Source organism: Hyaena hyaena, unplaced genomic scaffold (assembly GCF_003009895.1).
Source record: "Hyaena hyaena isolate Hyena2069 unplaced genomic scaffold, ASM300989v1 scaffold_4, whole genome shotgun sequence".
In the NCBI taxonomy this organism is placed as follows: Eukaryota; Metazoa; Chordata; class Mammalia; order Carnivora; family Hyaenidae; genus Hyaena; species Hyaena hyaena.
This window is the reverse complement of record NW_024080636.1, coordinates 5,351,929-5,372,795: the sequence shown is the minus strand read 5'-3', so window position 1 is coordinate 5,372,795 and position 20,867 is coordinate 5,351,929. Positions and strand designations below refer to the sequence as shown.

General features: G+C 57.9%; 1 protein-coding gene across 2 annotated transcripts in view; it reads right to left on the bottom strand.

Annotated features, from left to right (window-relative positions):
* Positions 1–20,867, bottom strand: part of FBLN1 (fibulin 1) — an 83,337-nt gene that overhangs the window by 42,001 nt on the left and 20,469 nt on the right. For both annotated transcript variants that reach the window (XM_039234978.1, XM_039234986.1), the window contains exons 4-13: positions 18,677–18,848; positions 13,848–13,904; positions 12,578–12,679; positions 11,535–11,672; positions 10,232–10,369; positions 6,115–6,258; positions 5,175–5,303; positions 4,327–4,452; positions 1,330–1,449; positions 378–509 (exon numbers count right to left, since the gene is read on the bottom strand). In XM_039234978.1, the coding sequence (XP_039090909.1) occupies positions 378–509; positions 1,330–1,449; positions 4,327–4,452; positions 5,175–5,303; positions 6,115–6,258; positions 10,232–10,369; positions 11,535–11,672; positions 12,578–12,679; positions 13,848–13,904; positions 18,677–18,848 (1,258 nt within the window). The remainder of the gene's footprint in view (positions 1–377; positions 510–1,329; positions 1,450–4,326; positions 4,453–5,174; positions 5,304–6,114; positions 6,259–10,231; positions 10,370–11,534; positions 11,673–12,577; positions 12,680–13,847; positions 13,905–18,676; positions 18,849–20,867) is intronic.

Sequence of the window (20,867 nt, the reverse complement as noted above, 5' to 3'; positions counted from 1 at the left end):
GAGCTCCCCCACCACCCGCTCACTGCTCTGCCCTTAACTCTTGGCAAGGGTTTGTCGAATCAGTGGCTGAAAGGCTGAACAAATAGCCCCCTGCTATGGGATGGGGTCTTCTGGGCACCGAGTTCCCACTTCCTCATGGCTGTCAGCCCCTGTTCTGGCCCCCTCGGGGGTCCCGAGGGCAGGGCGGGAGGGTCAGAGCCCCCTGGAGACAGGCATGCCGGGAGTGGGAGAACACGGTGCATGTGGACCCCGGGACACACCTTGGATGCAGAGGCCTCCCCTCCCTCTCCCAGATGCACCCCCCTGGGCTCAGCTGCCCGGCACCACAGGGCCCCGCGCGCAGCCTGGACCACCTCAGGGAACTGCCCGATGCTCACCTTGGCAGTTGCGGCCGTTGGGGGCGAGCCTGTATCCGGACGAAGGGCAGCTGCACTGGAAGCTTCCAGGGATGTTGATGCAGCGATAGGAGCAGATGTGTCCCCCGGTGGGCAGGGCGCACTCGTCAATGTCTGTGAAGGCAAACCCCGGCCTCAGTATCCCAAGGGGGACCCGGCAGGACTCCATTCCCAACAGCGGGCCAGGATGGCGCCCTGGAGGGCAGCCACAGGGGGACATCGGGACACAGGAAGCCTCAAAGGGCTGGGGCGGCCTCAAACCATTACATCAGAGAGGAAAGCAAGGCCCAGAGAGGGCAAGAGCCTAGCCTAGCGTCACAGAGCAAGTCCACAGTGTAAAGTGTGTGCGCATGGGGGAAGGAGACAGTACCGGGCCTAAGCGGCAGGGAAAGGCCAAGGGCTTCAGAACAACACCCGGTACAGATGACCTGCGGCTGCAAGCACATCCTAATGCTGAGGGTTATCCACGTGCTCATAAGAAATAGATCTTCCATGGAAACAGTAATAATCCTGACAGTAGCCGGCCTTTAAGCACCTACATTGTGCCAGGCACTGTACCAAGCACTTTTGAGTCGCCTTTAACCCTCTGACAGCCTGGTGCGTCTGGGGTCAGCCCTCGGACTACAGGGGGTGTATGGCCCCCGAGCCCCCTCCTTGCCCCGAGGTCACATGCCACCAAGCCCTGGCACCCGCAGTTCCTGCCACGTGTGGTCCAAGGTCCCCACACGGCGATCCCCAACCACATGTTTCTTAAAGACAAATCCGAGGAGTGGGTTTGCCACTTTCTAAACCTCGCTCTCAAGGACTTACTTGTATCCAAACAAGTGTCAGTTTCAGGGGGGGGGAAAAATCACACCGCCCACCAGCCTGAAAGGGCATTAAGGAAAAAGGGACGGGGCGCTCTCCCCTCAGCCGGGCGGGGCACCCCCCTCACCTTCGCAGGTGACCCCGTCCACATCGCTGAGCTGGTAGCCTCGCCGGCAGTAGCACTGGTAGGAGCCGTACACGTTGGCGCACTCCTGGCTGCACGGGCTGCTGTTACACTCGTTCACGTCTGGAAGAGAGAGGGTCCCCGGAGGTCACCCCGCGTGAAGTGGCCCCACTTGCCCCTGGTCCCCGGCGGGGCTGTAAACACAGCACCCCCCTCAAGTTAACACAGGTGGAGGGCCACAAGTCTGCGGTCCGTCTGCCGCCCGGGGTCGCCCCGAGGGAGAGGGGCTCCCACTCCATCCCCCACGGCTGATGGATCTGGAATCTCTCATCGGGACGACAGGAAAGCCTCCAGCCTCGGCTCCATCCGGCGGGTCCCCCCTCAGGCTCCCGGGGTCAGTTCTAGTCCTCAGATGGAGATGCGATCACGGCCCTCCCCATTTCACCTCCAAGACAATGCCCTCAGCAGACAGGGAGGCCTGAGTGATACGTCTGATACGCCCATATCGCGAACTTGACCTTCACCACCTCACTCAGAGACTCTGGGCTCCTGCTCATCTGTCCCCGTCCCTGAGAGAAGGGGTCAGCACACGTCTGGCCCTCCGCTTGTTTTTGTAAAGAAAGTTTTACTGGCACACAGCCACGCTCACTCATTTACCCCAGTGCACGGCGGCCTTCGCCCTGAAAAGAAGTGGGAACCCGCAATACAGACTACGGCGGGTAGAGCCTAAAACATTTACTATATGTGGCTTTTAGGGGGGAAAAATATGTTGCCAACTTCTGGCCTACAAGTCTCTTCTCCCATTTATTTGCTGCTAATTCCTAGCAGGGCAGGCAGGGCGGGCAGCTGAGAACGTCCCTCAGCCTCTCTCCCCGTGCTGCCTGGCCATCATCTGCTCCCCTCTGCCCGGTGAGGTTTCTCATTAAATTCTAGAGATTCCTCGAAGGCGGGAGCCACGTTGCCACACGCCTTATCAGGGTTGCCTTACAAATGCTTAGCGGAACGACAGGGCCAAGGTAGCTGGGCCCCAGTCTTCTGTCCGCAGTGTTGCTGCTAATGTAGACGCGAATATCTCCTTTCCAGCCATTTGGGAGTGATGAGGAGCCGCGTTAAGGCACGAATGCTAACAGCAGTGACACCCGCGGTCCCCACAGCGGGCACCTGGCCTCACGCAGGACCCTGGGCTACGCTTCCCACATGCTTCATCCTCAGGACCCCCGCTGAGGCGCCTCCTGCTCCCCCACTTGTGCAGACGAGGACAAGGGGTCCCAGGAATGCCGAGCTACTGCTTCAAGGCCGTAACACAGTACAGCTGGGATTTGAACCCAAGCTCGAGGGACCCCCGTGCGTCCATCTTCTTCCTCGCCGGCACGCGTGCATTGCGTCTGGTTCCCGGGGGGACTCGAGGACCCAGGATCCCGTCACACCTCCACCCTCCAGTCGGAGACCTGCGCACACTGGGCGCATCTGGGCATGTCCGGCTTTTGTGACTGTCCTGTCACACGCTGCTCCCGGGCCTGCCCTGCACCCAACGGGCTTGCCCGGCGACGGGAGGGGATCGCCAAGCGCCGCAAGAGCTCTGGACTTTGCTGACCTCAGAACCTAGTCCCCAGAGAAGACGGGATGCCTGCTGAGCACCTACGGTGTGCCAGGCCCTGCGCTGAATGCTTGTCACGCCGTCTCGGTCCAGGCCCGGAGGAGGCTGGTGTTATGTGAGCGCCGACAGGCTCAGCACTAACAACTCCCTCCAACCTCCGCCCAGCAGACTAAGGGCCCTGACCACACCTTAGCGTGGCTTCTACCAGCCCAACACGGGGTGCTTAGGAGGACGACCCCAGACCCTTAAAATACCTGCTTGAGAAAGCTCAGCGCAGCCAACAGAAGATACTCGATCCTGACCCCCCGTTTTCTTAGAAGTAGTGACTTTAGAAAACTTGCAACTGTAAATCCTTTCTCTGTCCCTCTGAGGTGTATCCCCCGTAACCCAGGACATGGGAACCATGCCTCTGAAGTGTGATCACTGAGAAGGGTAGGTCCCCCCACCCCCCAGTCTCTGTGGGAGGGCAGTAGCCCTCAACATGCTGACCCCCCACGTTACATCCTGCAGTACTTGTCTTTAGCGCACCCCAGCATTTAAAAATCCTTCTGCCCTTTCGGGCGCCCGGGGGTCTCCGTTGGTTAAGCGTCCGAGCTCGGCTCAGGTCAGATCTCGCAGTTCGTGGGTTCGAGCCCTGCATCGGGCTCTGTGCTAACAGCTCAGAGCCTGGAGCCTGTTTTGGATTCTGTGTCTCTCTCTCTCTGACCCTTCCCTGCTCGTGCTCTGTCTCTCTCTCTCTCTCTCTCTCTCTCTCATAAATAAATTAAAACAAAAAGATTTTTAAAAAATCCTTCTGTCCTTTGGGGCGCCTGGGGGGCCCCGTTGGTTAAGCGTCTGAGCTCGGCTCAGGTCAGATCTCACAGTTTGTGGGTTCGAGCCCCACGTCAGGCTCCCTGCTGACAGCTCAGAGCCTAGAGCTGCTTTGGATTCTGTGTCTCCCTCTCTCTCTGACCCTCCCCTGCTTGTGCTCTGTGTCTCCCTCTCAAAAATAAATAAAACACTAAAAGAAAATTTTTAATAAAGAAAAACCAGTTTCCTCGAAAATCTGACCTACTGCGCCCCCGGCTCCTGGCAGGACAGAGGCAGCCATGCCCTGAGGTCACGTGAATCCAGGTGGGTTGGACGCCTCCAAATCCTACACTCTCAGCCACAACCCATGTTCTTAAAGCAGCTTATCCATCCCCACGTGCACGGCCCCGGGCAGATGCCACCAAGCCCTCTAGGGCCCAGGAGGCCCAGTCATCTCTGCCAAGTCACCTTTTCCAGGGGTCCCCCACGGACGCCGCCCTTAATATGTGCTTGGGAGATACGAGACTCGAGTCTGCCCCACTGCAGAGTCTGTGGGTGCAGCGGTGGCGCTCCCCGGGAAGGGGGCCAGAGCAGGCCACCGGGAGCCCACTCACCTTCACACGACCGGCCGTCGGCAGAGAGCCGGAAGCCCACGGTGCAGCTGCAGTAGTAGGAGCCCGGCGTGTTCTCGCACTTGTGGCCACACAGGCGCCCGGGGTAGCGCCGACACTCGTTGATGTCTGAAATGGAGCAGGTGGGCCCCCTCAGTGCCGTCGCCGCCGCCGCCGCTGGCGACCTCATCCCCCGCCTCCCACAGCCTCTCTGCTCAGAGGACAGAAGCAAAGCGACTTGTCCAACGAGTCCAACCCACGGCACGAGTCAGAGGGGGACCCAGGGCCACCCCTGCCCGTCCGCTCACTGGGCAAGTCTGGCGCTCCCTCCGTGACGCGCGCCTGGAGATGCGCCCGCCCGCCAGGTCCCCACCCACCCCGGGGCCCTGAATGAGGCTCCACCGATCTGACAAGGGGCCAGCCTCCCCGGAGCACCCTGGTCTGCAAATGGCGGGTGCTTGGCCAGCGGGGCCTGTCCCCATTCCCGGCACTGAGCCCCCGTGCCGTCGGGCTATGCACGCAGCCCTGCAGCCCGCCAGCAGGGCGGCGACTCAGGGAAAGAATCACTAATGCTTCCGCGCATTTGCAGAGCGGGCTGGAGTCTCATGGACCCTTGGAGGTCTTGGCTCAAGCGGCGCGCCTGTTCTGTGGGCGGGGAGACCGGCTCCCACCCGGGGCGGGGGGGGGGGCGGCGGGCAGCACCGGACCCGGGACTGCAGCGGTGGGGCGGGCTTCTGACTCAGGGTCTTTTCTCAGGGATTGCTGCACCGGGACTCTCGGAGGTGAGGTGCAGACTGCGGCCACCTGGCTGGCTCCCCCCACCCCCGAGGCCTTCAGGGACCCCCACGTACCCACACATGTCCTGCTGATGCCGTCAAAATAGTATCCAGCTTTGCACTCGCAGCGGAAACTTCCAGGGGAGTTGATGCACAGGTGCCCCGGCCCACAGGGCTCAGAGGGCGCCTCACACTCATCCACATCTTGTGAAAGAGAAGGACACATTGAAAAACGTTAAGCGCGGGCTTTTCCTGGAGGTGGTCAGAAAGGAAGGCGAGGGGGCAGCAAACTAAACCGTACACTGACAAAGCAGTACGGTTCACCCTTCGCCACGATGTCCCGGAGCACCTGCCACGTGCTGGGTCCCGTAGTGGGCATGCAGCGGACCCAGATGCCGCCCCTACCCTCGGGGCTTCCTGCTCTGGCTGAGGCGGGAAGGGCCCAGGGACCCGGGGAGACGCCGGGGAAGTATTCTGGGGGTTGTACGGAGTAAGACTCCTCCCAGCTGGCAGCATCCAAAGGAATGTAGCAGCAGGAAGGCAGAGGGAATAATGGAAGAGCAAAATACCACAGGAAAGGTATTCTGGAAATGTGAAGGTATCTGAAAGGAAAGAGGAAAGCGCGGGGCTTCTTTAGGGAGCTGCAAGGCCTATTTCATCTGAATTATAAGGCTCGTGAAGGTGGGGCCACCTCAGGGGCACTGGATTATAAGCAGGGGCATCTGTCCTCTCTGTCACCAATGGGGGCTGTGAGCGGGAAGGCACAAGAGAGCTTTCAGCTCAGCTGTCCTAACCCGGACAGACTGAAAGGCATAAAACTGGGGGCAGGGGTAGCCTGGCATGCTACTGCAATGGTCCAGGCAAGAGATGATAAAGGTCTACACTTGGAGATGAGCAAGTCATCGGACGGACAAGTGCACTTGGGGATCTCCTCCTCCCCTCCCAGGGAAGTGGCGGGTGCTACGAGCAGACAGAAAAGTTGATTTCAGATTGGTTCTCTTTTTTCAATACCTACCAACACAGCGAGTTCCCTCTTCGTTGAGATGGTAGCCACGGCCACAGTTGGGCACATTCTTCTGGCATGTGTAGGAGCCCTCCGTGTTGATGCATGTCTGCCCCACAGGGCACGGGGCACTGATACTTAAACATTCATTGATATCTACAGCAGGAAAGACAGAGACAATGGGGTCAACTGTGGGGGGCTTCCAAAAACCCAACTAGGTCTCCAGAAAAACCCCCACTTCCCCCCTTACTGCAACACCACAAACAGAGTCCTATGCAGCCCCCACCGTCAACCACGCGGGAGCCTCCCAGCTGGCTCCCAGATTTCACCAGCACGCGCCACCTTACATTCCACCTCCGTGGCATCTCCCTGCTCCGAAAGCTTCAAGCCCTCCATCCTTCCCTGCACCGAATCTGAGGCTGCCTGCCTGGCTCTCAGGGGTGCCCGCGATCACGCAGCTCGGTCCCTTCCAAATCCTACAGGACTCACAGTCCCAACCACGGAGTTGGCCATTCAGGCGCCATCTTGAATTCACTCGCTCCACACAGGGTGCGCAGCTAAGTGCCCTCGGTGCCAGCACTCTTGCCCCTCTGAGGCTCTGGGCTCCTCAGATGAAGGGCCCGGCCCTGCCCGGCTTCAGCACCACCCTGGCCCGGGGTTCCTACGGCCAGGGTTGAGCCCTTACAACACACTGATGGCTCCTGGACAGACTCTCACCTCTGTGGCTTTATTCACATGGTTCCTGCCGGGGAAGTCACCTGCCCTGTCTGCCTGGGAAACACTCTCACAGCTTGAGAGCCACCTCCCTGACGGCCCCTCCTGCCTGTCCCCCATCTGGGCTCCTCGGACCTGAGCTGATGTGCCCAGCCGGGAGGGGCTGCCGGCTCCTAGTTCACCGCACTGTGGTCTCCCTCCTTGACCGCACGCGCCTGTGCGGGGCCTTCACCTCTGCCGGACACACGCCTGGCGAGTGCAAACCAGTAATTGGACACAGATAACCTCCTCCGGCTCGAATTCGGTGCAAAACCACAGAGGCTGAAGTTCTTATGAGGGGCAGACTTCTACAGGGACCTAGGTTTTTAAGAATCCCCTTGTTCCGATAGTTACAAAGCACCCAGGGGACAGGGAGGGGAGTGACAGTAGAAGACCCCTGAGCCAAAGTCAAAGACAGAGAAATCAGCGTATTTCTCCCTCCCTGGCCAAGCCCCATGCTCCTCGGACAGTCAGTGACCAAGACAGTCAGGGGCAGGACCCAGGTCCTCCCCCGGAGGCGACCTTCATACGGCAGTGCAGCACTTGACAGTTTACAAAAGCTCTTAGGGCCACACTGCTCTCGACCACCACAGCTCGCCTGCAAGTCGGGCAGGGCCAGGATCAATATCCGCATTTTATAAACAGGACTCCCCCAGCACAAGGCGGAGGCTAGGGCCCACCCCACTCAGCTCTACAACCAGGGTGTCCTGCCTCCCAGGCCTAAAACCAGGGGTTGACAAGCTACAGTCGGCCGGCCAAATCCAGCTCACTGCCTGTTTTTGTCAATAAAGCTTTACTGGAACACAGCTATGTACATTCTTTTACATATCATCTAGGGCCGTTTTCACCAGCTGCAACATAGACCACATGAAGCTGGTCCTTACTATCTAGCCCTTCACAGAATAAAATGTGTCCTCTGCCCTGTATCAGGAGTAAATGCAGCGTCTGGCAATGGCATCGTGGCCTTCCCTCGAAGCCCTGCGCTTGCCGATCAGATCTACGGTTCCCAAACTGTGTTCCAAGGGACACGAGTACTCCTTGAGACATGGTGTGCTCCGGGGGCGGGGGGGTCCCCCCACCTGTGAGCGCCACAAGCTAAGGAAGGGCCAGGCAATCAATGTGCGAATGCACGAGTGGGACACCGGGAAAACAAAGAACAAACTAACAGAAAAGGCCCAAGCAGTTTGGGAACACGCTGTACAATCTGTCTCTTACGGGCTCACGCGGGGAGGTCCCAGCTGAAAAGCACCTCACTCACTTCAGCCCAACGACAACGGAAGCCCTGGCGGGACAGCTGCGAGTCCCCCAGGAGGGAGTGGGTCAGGGCGTGGGGGGCGCCTGGAGCGCCCCGGCGGTAAAGCGTCCGACTCTTGACTTAGGCCCAGGTCATGATCTCACCGTTTGTGAGTTCAAGCCTCGCTTTGGGCTCTGCACTGACAGCCTGGAGCCTGGTTGGGATTCTCTCTCTCTCTGCCCCTCCCCTGCTTGCTCTCTTTCACTCTCTGACCCCCTCACCTCTGTACTTGTTCTCTCTTAGACCGAATAAACTAAAAAATATTATATTAATATTATATTATACTAAATAAAAAAAATTTTTAAAGTTTGGTTGCAAGGACTGTGGGCACATGAAAGGGGCACCTGCCTGAACCTCAGCTGACAGATGCCTCATGGGTGGTTTGCAAACCGTCCAAGCAACTAGGGACCGGTGGGCGGGGCTCCTTTGGGGCTTTGCTCCATTCACCCAGGCTCTCCCTGCATCTAGGGAAGGATGCGGAGGGGATGGTGTCTGCACCCCGGGAAGGGGACGATGAGGCTATACCAAAACCCACAAATGCTTCCTCTTTGTGGAAATCGGGGCCGACTCTGCCAGGTCAGGGTTTCCGCCCCAAGCAGATGCCGGCCTCCTTGGCAGAGCCCCCTCCCAGCGCCCTGCAAGTCCGGGCAGGACCCACCCCCTGCTGGCCCGGGGAGAGCCATCGGCCTCCTGCGCTGGGTGACGACAGCCCGGCTGTCAGGAGGCTGGCGGGGGGCCAATCCCAGCCAGGCTGAGGCCCCCACAGCTCCGACGCCTCCCACCCTCCCCACACGGATGACAGAGGAGCTTTAAGAGAAGAAGTCTGGGGTAGGGTTCCAAGGAGGCCTCTGTCCCAAGGGGTCACTGCTCTGTTTGTCTCTAAGTACCCTGGCGTGGTTTGAAAAAAGCAAAAAAGCGAGGAGAGCTTTCAGTCCAAACTACCATTTCAGATCAAAGATCAATACAGATTTATCTGAGAGAGGGGAGCCAAACCCAAAGAGAAGCCAGCCAAGCTCCCGGAGGGGCCCTTTAAGGAGGGTTCTAATCGGTGGTGTCTGCAGCTCTCCGGCAGGGGTGTGGGGGAGGGGGGTGTTCTGTCCTCAAAGGCAGGACCCAGAAGCTTCTGCGGGGCAGAGACCAAGGCCAGGCCGGCAGGGCTGGATGCAAATGCCAACAGCAAACAGTGGCCGAGCCAAGTGGTTAGGCTGGGTGAACTCCAGGAAGGGGGATGGGGTCACCTTCCCTTTGCAGCACAGGTAACTCGCGCCTCAGCTCCCTGCCCCTCACCAAGCCTGCGCTTACTAAGTTCACACGGGATTTCCTCTAATTCCACATCAGTCCTGCTCTATATCAGGCAATAGGTAGACTTGTTTTGTGGTGAAATACATGTGCCATAAAATTTGCCATTTTAACTATGTTTCAGCATACAGACAGGTGGCCTAAATTCGTTCCTATGACCGTGCAGGCACCACAGCCTTCCAGCCGCACAACTTTTTAACTGTCCCCAACTGGGGACACGAACTCCCCACTTTCCCTGCCCATGGCGCCCCCCATTCTCCTCTCCACCTCTGTGAAAGCAACTACTGATACAGAGTATTTTCTAAAACAAAACGTTAATACACCAGGCACTTCGCAATTAAACTGTTCGATCCCTGCCTCAAGCCGCTAAGCCAGAGAGTATTATTCCCATTCTATAGAGGAGGAAATTCAGACTCAGAGGAAGGAAGTAAACCACCTGACGTCATTCGGTTCTAAACCAGGTGTCTCGGACTCCAGAACTAAGCCTCGGAGGGGTTGCTAACCTATAGCCCCGGGGCCACACTCCGCCTACACCTGTTCTTGTAAATAAAGTTTTATGGGGACACAGCACCGCACATCTGTTCACGCATCTGCAGCTGCTTTCTGTCAACAGAGCCAAGTTTCTGCAATGGAGACCGTGTGGCTAACATATTTGCTTCCCGGCCCTTCTTAGGATATGCCTGCCGACCTCTGCTCGGCAGCCCCCCGCCTCTGCGTTCTAGAGAACTGGCCCGCCGCTTGAGCGATCGGCCTGCCCTGGCGGCCCTGGCGGCAGAGTCTTACCAATACAGTTGCCTAGAGCATCTTGAATAAAGCCACTCTTGCATTGTAGCTTGGGTCTGCAGCGGAAGGATCCCAGAGTATTCTGACAGATAAAATCGGGGAGGCAGTTATGAATACCATTCTCACACTCGTCAATATCTGGTACATCATAAAAAAAGGAAATTGTTAGCAAGAGTCCTGCCAGAAACATCTTACAACATTCAAAAATCACAAGAAAGCTTTTTTTTTTAATGCTCATTACTCAGACTACAACCCAAAACATTCCAATCGAGCAGTCACATAAAAAAAAAAAAAAAAAAGAGCCTTAGCTAGCCAAAGAGTGCTCGCACTGCTAAAGATCGAAAGTTCTTTTTTTTTTTCCCCAAGGCTCTTATGAGGCAAACTTTCTGTTATATACCAAATAACCCAGGCATTTTCCTGGCAGTATGTGGGATTTTTTTTTTTTTACTTTGGGCTAAGTGCATGCTTGGTTTGGATCATAAAGCAATGATCTTAGGGGGAATAAACACTGTCCCTATGTGAAGGCGTCACAATACTCCCAATATGAACAATGGTGATTGTCGTGATTGGCATGTTGGCTGCCCTTCCTCTGAAGTTCATGGCTGTCAAATGTTCAAAAGCGTATACTCAGCTGGCTCGGCCCCTGGGCTCTCAGGGTGCAAACCGCCCAGCGAGGCTGCAAGGGTGGAGTGAACGGAGCTTTGCCCAAAGGCTCGGAGACATCCGGAGGGTGTGCCTGCCTTTGGAGCTGCCCTTGTCATTCAACCAAAAGTTTCACAGAGTGGGTTCCTTCCTCCTGAAGGGCTGGAAACCCTCAGCAGATAACTATGTTCTAATAGAGCCTCATCAAAAAGCCTTATCTGCCAAGTAACATCTACGGCTTGGCGGGGAAAGGCCAACAGCCAGAAATGTCATGTTTTTAGGCAGCGGAAGAGAATAAGCTTTGAACTTCAAGGAAGCCTGGAATCAGATGGAAGGCAGCTGTTGTCCAGATTTTTTTTTTTTTTTTTTTTTTTTTAGGAAGTACATGTGAGCACCTGAAATTTACTTCTGGTCTCACTTTGAAAGATCATGCTCTGAGCCTTTTCAGAAGTCCAACCTCAACCATGGTCATAAGATAAGAAGGGAAATCTTTACTAAGGACAGAACGGGCCAGTGCCCCAGGCAGTCGTGGGGGGGGGCGCACCCCCTCTCCCACAGGGCACTCCCTTCCTCCCCTCCCCCAGGAGCCCAGTGCTGCCTTTACACTCTCGTCCTATCTACTCCCGGGGAGCTGAGGTGTGTGCACTCGGGCGTGTTTTACCTTTGCAGTCATTGTCCTCTGTGAGCTCATAGCCAGTCCCACAGCTGCTGTCGCGCTGGCAGCGGAAAGAGCCCACGGTATTGACGCAGGACTCTCCGAGCCGGCAATTGTGGCTTCCGGTGATGCATTCGTTGATGTCTAGGGGAGGTGGAGGCAACGTGGGAGTAACCAGCAAGAACAAGAGAGCCCGCCCGGCGCTTTCCCAAAAGGAATGTGCCGGAAGGGCATCATAAAGCGGTTCCCAGCATTGCTCCGGTTCCCACGAGGGGTCCCGGGGGCTCCGCACCCCATCAAAAGCAATGGTTTCTTTCCCCTGCTAAGTTTCAGAGGGACTGCTCATTTCTCTTAACATTCTATTTATTTTTGAGAGAGAGAGAGAGAGAGAAGGATCAGGAGAGGGTCAGAGAGAAAGGAGGCAGAAGGTCCAAAGAGGACTCTGCGCTGACAGCAGCGAGTTCATCGTGGACTTGAACTCATGAATTGGGAAATTGTGACCTGAACTGAAGTCAGACACTTATCGGACTGAACCATCCAGGTGCCCCATAAAATTTTTTTAATGTTTATTTTTGAGAGAGAGAGACAGAGTACAAGCAGGAGAGGGGCAGAGAGGGAGGGAGACACAGAATCCGAAGCAGGTTCCAGGCTCTGAGCTATCAGCACAGAGCCCGACGTGGGGCTTGAACCCACAAACTGCGAGATCATGACCTGAGCCGAAGTCAGACGCTTAAGGGACTGAGCCACCCAGACGCCCCCACCGCTCATTTTGAGAACCCGCCAAGCAGTGCCAGGCCCTGAACTGGAGTCACATGATCCTCAAGACCCCTCTAAGGGGCTGTCACTGTCCTCCATCTCCCCCACCTCACAGAGGATTGGTGAGAGGGGCTCAGAGTGTGCCCAGGGCCACTCACACATCCTGGATTCAGAGCCTGGCCAGACCCCAAAGCCAACCCTCCTTGCCAGCGCGGTGTTTATACGCTCGGGGGAGGGCCGTGGCCGGGCGCCCTAGACTCCCCCTGCCGACAAAGGGGGCCCCCGACGGTTACCTTCGCAGGAGACGCCGTCGGGCAGCAGCTGGTAGCCCACGAAGCAGGAGCAGACGACGCCCTCCCCCGTGTCCCGGCACTGCTGCTTGCAGGGGCCGCCGCCTGGGGCCAGAGCAGACGGGGCACACGTGAGCCGGGCGCCGAGCACACGCCACAGCTGTCCCGGTTTCCGGGTCTGCATGGACGGGGCCAGGACCAACACCGCCAGGGGGGGGAGGGGGGAGACGGGGGGGGGGGAGCGAGGCCCGGGGGGGGACAACACACAACAGACGGGCTCCCCGGGTCGGGGCCCACCCTCTCCAGCATCGCACCCCTCCCTTCCCCAGGGAGGCCCCCGGGACCTGCCCACAAGGGAGCCCCCGAGGCCCACCGGTCCCCAGGGCTCACTCCCCGTGCCACCCTGGGGCCTCCCCTCCAACCACGCTTCCTGCAGGGTAGCTGAGTGGTGCTCAAAGAGCAAGTCTCATGGGGACAGACCGCCCCCAGCCAGCTGAACGTTCTACCCAAGTTCTGACCGCTGGCCAGGCTCTGCAGGACCCCTGCCCACCCCTCCAGCCTCTGCCTCCAGCCCGGCCGCCCCTCCCCCACGCTGTGCGGGTCTGGCGTCTCCCACACTGCATGTCTGGTGTGGCTTCCTTGCCTAACCCACCCTCACCCATTGCAAAGCAGCCACTCCCTCCCCCGGGAAGGCCCCCCACACCCCCCCCAGAGAGCTTTCTGGGCTCTCTGCCCTCCCCCCCGTCCCCCCCACCTCGGTGCTGCCTGTCACTGTGCCCTGGCCACATCATTGTACAATGACCCTGGCTCCCAATTAACGCTCTGACCCCAGGGCAAGCTTCCTAATGAAGCCCTGAGTAGACCTGCCAGTCTAGACATGTGGGAATGTTCCATGCAAGAGAAATAAGGTTTTATCGTAGGGAAAACAAACCCGCCAGGCCCTAGTCCCTGCAACTTGGCAAACGTCTCCCTTGCGAGGCACATGATGTCGCCCGTGGGGCAGCTGGGGCTCGGGGACCCAAGGCAAGTGACAGCCCCCTGGGGTCCACCCCTCAGAGCCTGCACTCTGGGCAGGCACTGTGCTGGGAGCTTTTAATGCCCGCTTCCCACACGGCCCCTTCCTTATAGGAATATATATAGCCCCCCTGCCCCCTCCCCAGGTCCCAGCCTGCAGGGAAGGAGGAGGGGGCCCAGGAGTGCAGGGGGCGTACTGCGGAGCCTCAGCCCACGGGTCAGGCTCCCCAGATCGGCCCGGCCTCCCCCTCGTCCTCACCTCTGCAGCGGTCATTCAGGTAGGGGTCCTCCTGCTCCTCCATCTCCGAAATCTTGGCTGGGGAGAGAGAGGCAGCTTGGTCACGTGCCCACACACAGCGTCCTGCCTTATCTCAGCAGCAACGTGGAACGTTTCACCTCTGTACCAACGTCAGGCAATCACGCCAGTCTCGTCAGCCCAGTGTCTCAGCCGAGCGCGGCGGGAGCTCAGGCCGTCCAAATTACTCTTCTGTGTCAGCAAACGCAGTCGCGGCCCCCAAGTCGCGCACCTGGCCAAGGCTTCCTGTTACGGGATGAGCCGTGTCCCCCACCCCCGCCAGGACATGTCGTAGCCCTAACCCTCAGGACCTGAGAAGGTGACCCTACTTTGGAGAAGAGTCTTCACAGATGATCGTGTCAAGGTGGATCAGGGTGGTCTGGGCCCTTGTAAAACACGGACACTGGACACAGAGGCTGACACGCACCGAGGAAAACTGATGTGAAGACACAGGGAGGAGGCGGCCACCCACGCACCGGCCAAGGGGCGCCGAGGCCGCCAGGAGAGAGGCCTGGCCCCGGGAGCAGACTCTGCCCTGAAGCCCCAGTGGGAAGGAGCCCTCCACCAACACGCTGCTCTGGGGGGTCTAGACTCCAGACTGTTGAGACAGGATGTTCCTGTTGCTTAGGCTGCCCACCGACCCCTTGGGGCCGCCCCTGGAAACGACTGTCCTCGTGCGGCTTGCCCCGCCGGTCATCGGCGTCACTCTCCGGGCTCATTCAGAGAGATCCAAGCACCCGCACTGGGCATTGAGAGCTTGGCAGAGACAGGGCCCCTACACTCAATGGAAAATTCAAGGCAGCCACGGGAGACGGCAGGGTCTCTGATTTAATCTAATGGGGTGGTTTCCCACTGGCAGTTCTGGGGTACGAGAAGAAATGGATTAGTCCCTTCAGCCTGCACCCCACCAAGGGCGGGGAGGGTCCCTAAAAAATCCTCAGAGTCCTGGGGCACCTGGGTGGCTCAGTCAGTTAAGCGTCCGACTTCAGCTCAGGTCATGATCTCACAGGTCGTGGGTTCGAGCCCCACATCAGGCTCTGTGCTGACAGCTCAGAGCCTGGAGACTGTTTCCGATTCTGTTTCTGCCCCTCCCTTGTTCATGCTCTGTCTCTCTCTCTCAAAAATACATAAACATTTTTTAAAAAATCCTCGAAGACCAAGGGCTCTAAAGTCATGGACCCTTCCACAAGATAGGGTGACAGGGAACCCAATCCAATCAAAAGTCAAGAGCATTGTTACAGTGCCGGGCGGGGGCGGGGAGCATAAATCAAAGTGCAGCCACGGCACAACTGCACCGGTATGAGCGATGATGAGGTTTTGGGGGTGATGGTGGGGTCCGTGGGGTCTGGAGCCAATGACTAAGAAAGAATTCTTGAAGACGTCTTTGGTGCAAAGAGGGGATTTTATTAAATCCCCATGGGCAGGCAGAGCTGCCGGGGTCCATGAGGAGAAACTGCTTATGTACTACGGAGCTGGGGAGGTAAGGTCCAGGGGAAGTTTCCGGAGAGATTCCCATATGCTGAAGACTCCCTGGACACCTGGCTGTGGTCATGCTGAAGTTGTCCTTCCCTCCAGCAGAGCATCAGCACTGAGGCAGCAGGGGGCTCCCGGGGAAGCTTTACTCTGCTGCCCACAGGCTGTAGGTTACAGGGAAATGGAGTTCTGTCTGCCATTTCCTTCTGCATCGTTTCCCGCATCAAGAGTCATACGCAGGAAAAACCAAGAAAGAAAATGTGACCTCAGGGAAACAGAATTTCTCTCTGGGTCAATTTCCCCTTCCTTCTGCTTTCTGCATCTTCTAAACTGCCCACAGTGAGGGTGTAACACATGCACGCCAGAAAAATAAACATCAGCCAGAAAAATAAACATCATTAAGAAGAGACGGTTTAGCAATTCTGCCAGGAAATCCAATACAGCATAACTTACCTACACTAACTATGCACAAGGCGCTCTTTTCTCGGGGCTGTTGAAACACGGGAAGGGTCCCTAAAGAAACTTCTCACTCCTCGAGGAACTGAGAAAAAGACCTTTCTTTTCTTTCTTTAATGTTTTATATATTTCTGAGAGAGAGAGGCAGCGTGAGCAGGGGAGGGTCAGAGAGAGGGAGACACAGAATCTGAAACAGACTCCATACTCTGAGCTAGCTGTCAGCACAGAGCCCGACGCGGGGCTCAAACCCACAAACCGTGAGATCATGACCTGAGCTGAAGCCGGACACTTAACCGACTGAGCCCCGCAGGCGCCCCAGAAAAAGACCTTTCGAGTGAGAATCATCTCTTCTAGGTGAGGGGGCTGGGGACCTTTGCAATCTGGGGACTCTTGGCTCGCAGTAGGTGGGGGGGGGCATTCAGTGCCCCCAAGGCCCAGGCCGGGATGTCCGCTAGGAGGACCCCGTGAAGAGCTACTCCTTGCCCAAGTGAGGAGGCCGTCAAGGTGTGCGTGGTGTCCCATGGGAGTGAGTCCGGCACAGACAGACCGCCCTTTCCAGCAGAAAACAAATCCAGAACCTGGGCGTCCCCGGCCTCAATATCCCAGCCTGTAGAATGGGGATAATCAACACATCTCCTAGCAGTGCTCTGTCCACATCCTCTGTGGTAAAGGGACAGGGCTCTTTCCCCTGTTTTAGGCCAATCCTTGGATAACATGTAATATAAACGAATCACCAGAAAGAAGTTAAGAAAGCAGACACAGAAGTCCCCATGAAATTAAACAGATGTAAGTTACGCTATTGAATGCTTTAAAGTTTCTAAAAGCTTCCTCTCGGGGCGCCTGGGTGGCTTAGTCGGTTAAGCGTCCGACTTTCGCTTAGGTCATGATCTTGCGGTTCGTGGGTTCGTGCCCCGCGTCGGGCTCTGTGCTGACTGCCAGCTCAGAGCCTGGAGCCTGTTTCAGTCTGTGACTCCCTTTCTCTCTGGCCCTCCCCTGCTCACGCTGTCTCTCTCTCTCTGTCTCCTAGAAATAAATAAAACATTTAAAAAAAAAATAAATAAAAAATAAAAAAAAAAAGCTTCCTCTCAATTTCTGTAACTTTGTTAGTGGCCAGCGGTGGTCTGGGCCCTCCATGTGGCCCCGTGACAGCACACAGTAGGCCCGCGGTACACGTGAGCGGACGGCAGGAAGGCACGTCTGTGTCTGTGAGGAGGAAGGGCAGGGAGTCCTCACAGAGACTCTGGGGAAAGTCTGGGGCAAGAACTGAGGCAGATAAAAGACAGGAGAGAAATAAGACATCTGGAGCAGAGAGAAGCCCAGAGATCTTTATGGAAACAAGACATAAATCAACAAAAGTCCTCCCCAGAGACATGGGAGGATTCTCTACCAGCACAAATAGTTTGGGTTTGTTTAGAGTGAAGATGTCATCTCTGGTTTCAAAAGTCAAGGAAGGAGCCAGAATGGGGTTCCGGCCCTTCTCTCGGGCAATCTGAAATCAGCCCCACGGCATCCTTGAGAAATCACAAGGAGGGACTGGGCCATGTGACGCAGGACCACGCTGCCACCAAGGTCAGGCGGCCACGGGGACGGGCAGCCCGACTGAGGGACCACGGGTGCGAGAGCTCCTCCTGCCTCGCGCCCCTCACCCGCCACGGTGAGAAGGGGATGCGGCCTCAGAGTCAGGAGGAAAGGAGCCTAAAGTCACACATCAAGCCTGGGGCCCAGCAAGCTCCTGGAAGTTTCCAGGCTTATTTCCATGATGGCCCAGGAACTCCTGAACCTGTGAAAGAGATCATCAGACAAACAAGAAGGTTCCTGAACCCTGTAACCAAGCCATCAATGGAGGGAGCTCCTTGGAAACTGTTTTTGGGGTCACGCGCCCCTTTGCCAAATAAGCATCTACGAGTTGAAAGAGCCGAGGCACATAGTGATGAGTGGGACCCCCGCCCGCCATTACACCCGATGGAGAGAGAAAGGGCACTGGCCAGGCCGCAGGAGGCCGGCATTCTCCCCTGTGTGTGCATGTGACCTTGAGCATCAGGCCCTCATCTGTGAACTGACAGCAAGCCGCCCACCACGCTGCCCAGGGCTGTTGGAGACACGGGGACGAACCCTGATGGTAACCGTTCATGGAGGCAGGCGCCGCGCCGGTCGCTACAGCCTCCCAGACACCTTGTCAAGCAGGACCGCAATTCTCCCCATCTCACCGATGAGAGAACTGAGGTCTGGATAAATCAGTTTACCTAAAATACAGGTTAGAACAGGGACACGCACCCAGATTTGTCAGATCCCAGATCCCAAGCCTTCGGTCCCAACTCCAGGGCAGTGGCTCTCAGCGCAGGTCACAAACATGACAGTGCTCTGACCACAGGACTCAGTCTGTGCTGAGTTCAGGCGACCGTGAACGTGCGTGCCCGGCCTGCCTGTGATCGTTAATTTTATGTGTTAACTCGGTCGGGCCGCGGTACCCAGAGATTTGGTCAAATGCCAGTCCGTGGCTGCCGGGACAGTATTATTTAGAGGAAATTAACATTTAAATCAACAGACTTTGAGTAGAACAGACGGCCCTCTGTAGTGTGGGTGGGCCTCATCTAATCAGGTGAAGGCCTCAAGAGAAAGACTGACCTCCTCCAAGCAAGAAGGAAGTCTGCCAGCAGACGGCATTTGGACTGAAGCTGCAACATAAGCTCCCCCTTGGGTCTCCGGCCTGCTGGCCCAACCTGCAGGTTTCAGACCCGAGGGTGCCAATTCCTTAAAATAAATCTCTCTCTGTATATGTGCGCGCACATGTCTTATTGGTTTTATTTCCTTGGATAACCCTGACTGATGCAGTACCGGAAAAGGGAAAAGAAGGAGGAGATTACCTGCTTCTTGGAGGTCCCCAATGTCCCTGGGGGCAAAGTCCGCGGTCTCCTGGCCCTTGACACAGCACGCCCGGAAGACCAGCCCGCACTGGTAGCCAACCATGAGGGTGTACTCGCAGCTCTGGCCCTGGGCCTGGGCCGCCCTCCCCAGCAGGCAGCAGTGGCAGCATCTCTGCGAACACAGAGACTCCGGTGGAGAAGCCACACGACACCGCAGGGCCCCCAGGCCTCCCGGATCCCTGTGGCCCCGGCGCCCGGACGGCAACGACAAAGGCTGGCGCAGCCCTCTCTTCCAAATGTGGGCGCGAAGCGGAGCTTGGCAAGCCGAGGCCGAAGCACACCATCGCCCAATCTCCACCCAATCTCACGGGGGCGTGGGGGGGAAGGGGGCTGCACCCAGCACATGCCCGGCGACATCAGATGTCCCCCTCGACATCCCTGGCCCGCCTGGCTCCTCCATCTCCGGGAGGAATCAGCTGTGACAGGGACCTTCTACAGGTCACACAAGAGCTCCGAGGGTCCTCGTGTGTGGTCTAAGGTTTCCCATCCACACCCAGGAAAATGAATATGCCCTTGTCTCTCCCTCGGAGCTCAGGTGGTTGGGGCAGCAGGAAGCGCACTGTGCGTTTGAAAGGCACAGGAACCTCAAGGCAAGTCGTCAAGGGAGGGGCAGAGTCACCCCCTGGTCACCTGGACCCCGGTGTTCCTGAAAGTCACACCTGAAACCTGGGGCTGGCATTCAGCCTGACGCGTGAGCAGCCCCATTTCAGCCCCTAGTATCCTAAGAAAGGCACAGAACTTTCCAGAAGGTCCAGAGCAGGCGCCAGGAAGCGGGGCTCTGCCCGAGTTTCCGTGGAGGTTGATGGGTCTTCCATCCCGCTGCTCTACAACCCCCGCGCCAGAAGGAGGGAGGCCTTACCTCCTCCACCGTCCAGGGCGTGAGTCACCCTTCCCGGAAACACCAATCACCCGTCTGCCAAAGTGGCCTGTTCCCACTCCCGTTAGAATGTTCCGTGCCTTTTCCACAGCCCCGCCCCCTTTCTCTCTAGTCTGGGGACAAGGGCAGAGCTGTCTGCTGGGCAGACAGCGTCATCGGAGCGCCAGCCCTGCCTGGGGAGGCAGTCACCGGACGCCCCAGCTCCTGGACCAGGGCCCCCCTCACCCAGGCCTGCCTCCCTCGCCCACCCAGCTCCCTCCAGCCAGAAGCCTCCCCCCACGAAGGCCCATGAAGGCTGAGGGTGGGCGGAGGGGCTTCGGACCCCCCAACGACTCCACCCGCGCCCCAATCTGTGTGGAGACAGAACCCTCAGAAAGGAACCCCCACACCCCCTCCCGAAATCCAGACTTGGTTCCGATTCGCGCTCCTCGAAGTTGCTTCCTGGCCTTCCTGACTGGGAACAGGAGCCCCTCCTCCTGGACCCGCAAGTCCACCAGGAACCCCGCTGACCAGGTTAAGGGCCAGCCTCCCTCGGGGTGTTTCCTCTCTTGTGGGTGGGGAGGGAGGGGCAGCCCCCACCAGAAAGCTCTCAGGAACTCGTCCACCCCCCACCCCCATCCCCGTGCGAAGAGGCAGATCTTCCACAGGGACAGAGGCCCTCGGGGACCAGACCCGACCCGGAGCCCCAGGACGGGTGAAGTCACCCGCTCGGAGCTCAGCCCCCCAGGACCCAGCGGACCCAGCTCTGCCTCCACAGACCCCTGCCCGCTGGGCCACTTTGACTGTGGGCCACTCTGAACCTCACTTTTCTCTTCTGGGGTAGCTATGGACGTCACGTGTGGGGCCCGCTGGGGCCCCATTCTGAGCCCGGGGCTCTAACCACTTTCCTGGTGGGCAGGAAAGCCTGAGGCGCGTCCTGGGTAGGGGAGGTGGTCCTTCCGTGAGCGGTGAAGAGGGCTCTGAAGGCCCTGAGCCCAGGCCACCTCCGCTCTGATCTCTGCACCCCTGCCAGAGGCCCAGGGACTGGAGGTCCTCCCGGCAACCTGGGTCCCTTCATCCCTGTCTCCTCAGAGTGGTCCAGGGCTCATGACCAAACTGAAGGGCCCTGAGACGCCCCTCCCCCCAGGCTCCTCCCCCCTCCCACCCTGAGACTGCGGACGGGCAGGGGCGGGGCCCTGAGAGGCTCCTCCCCCCAGGCTCCTCCCCCCCTCCCTGCGACTGCAGACGGGAAGGGGCGGGGCCCTGAGACGCCCC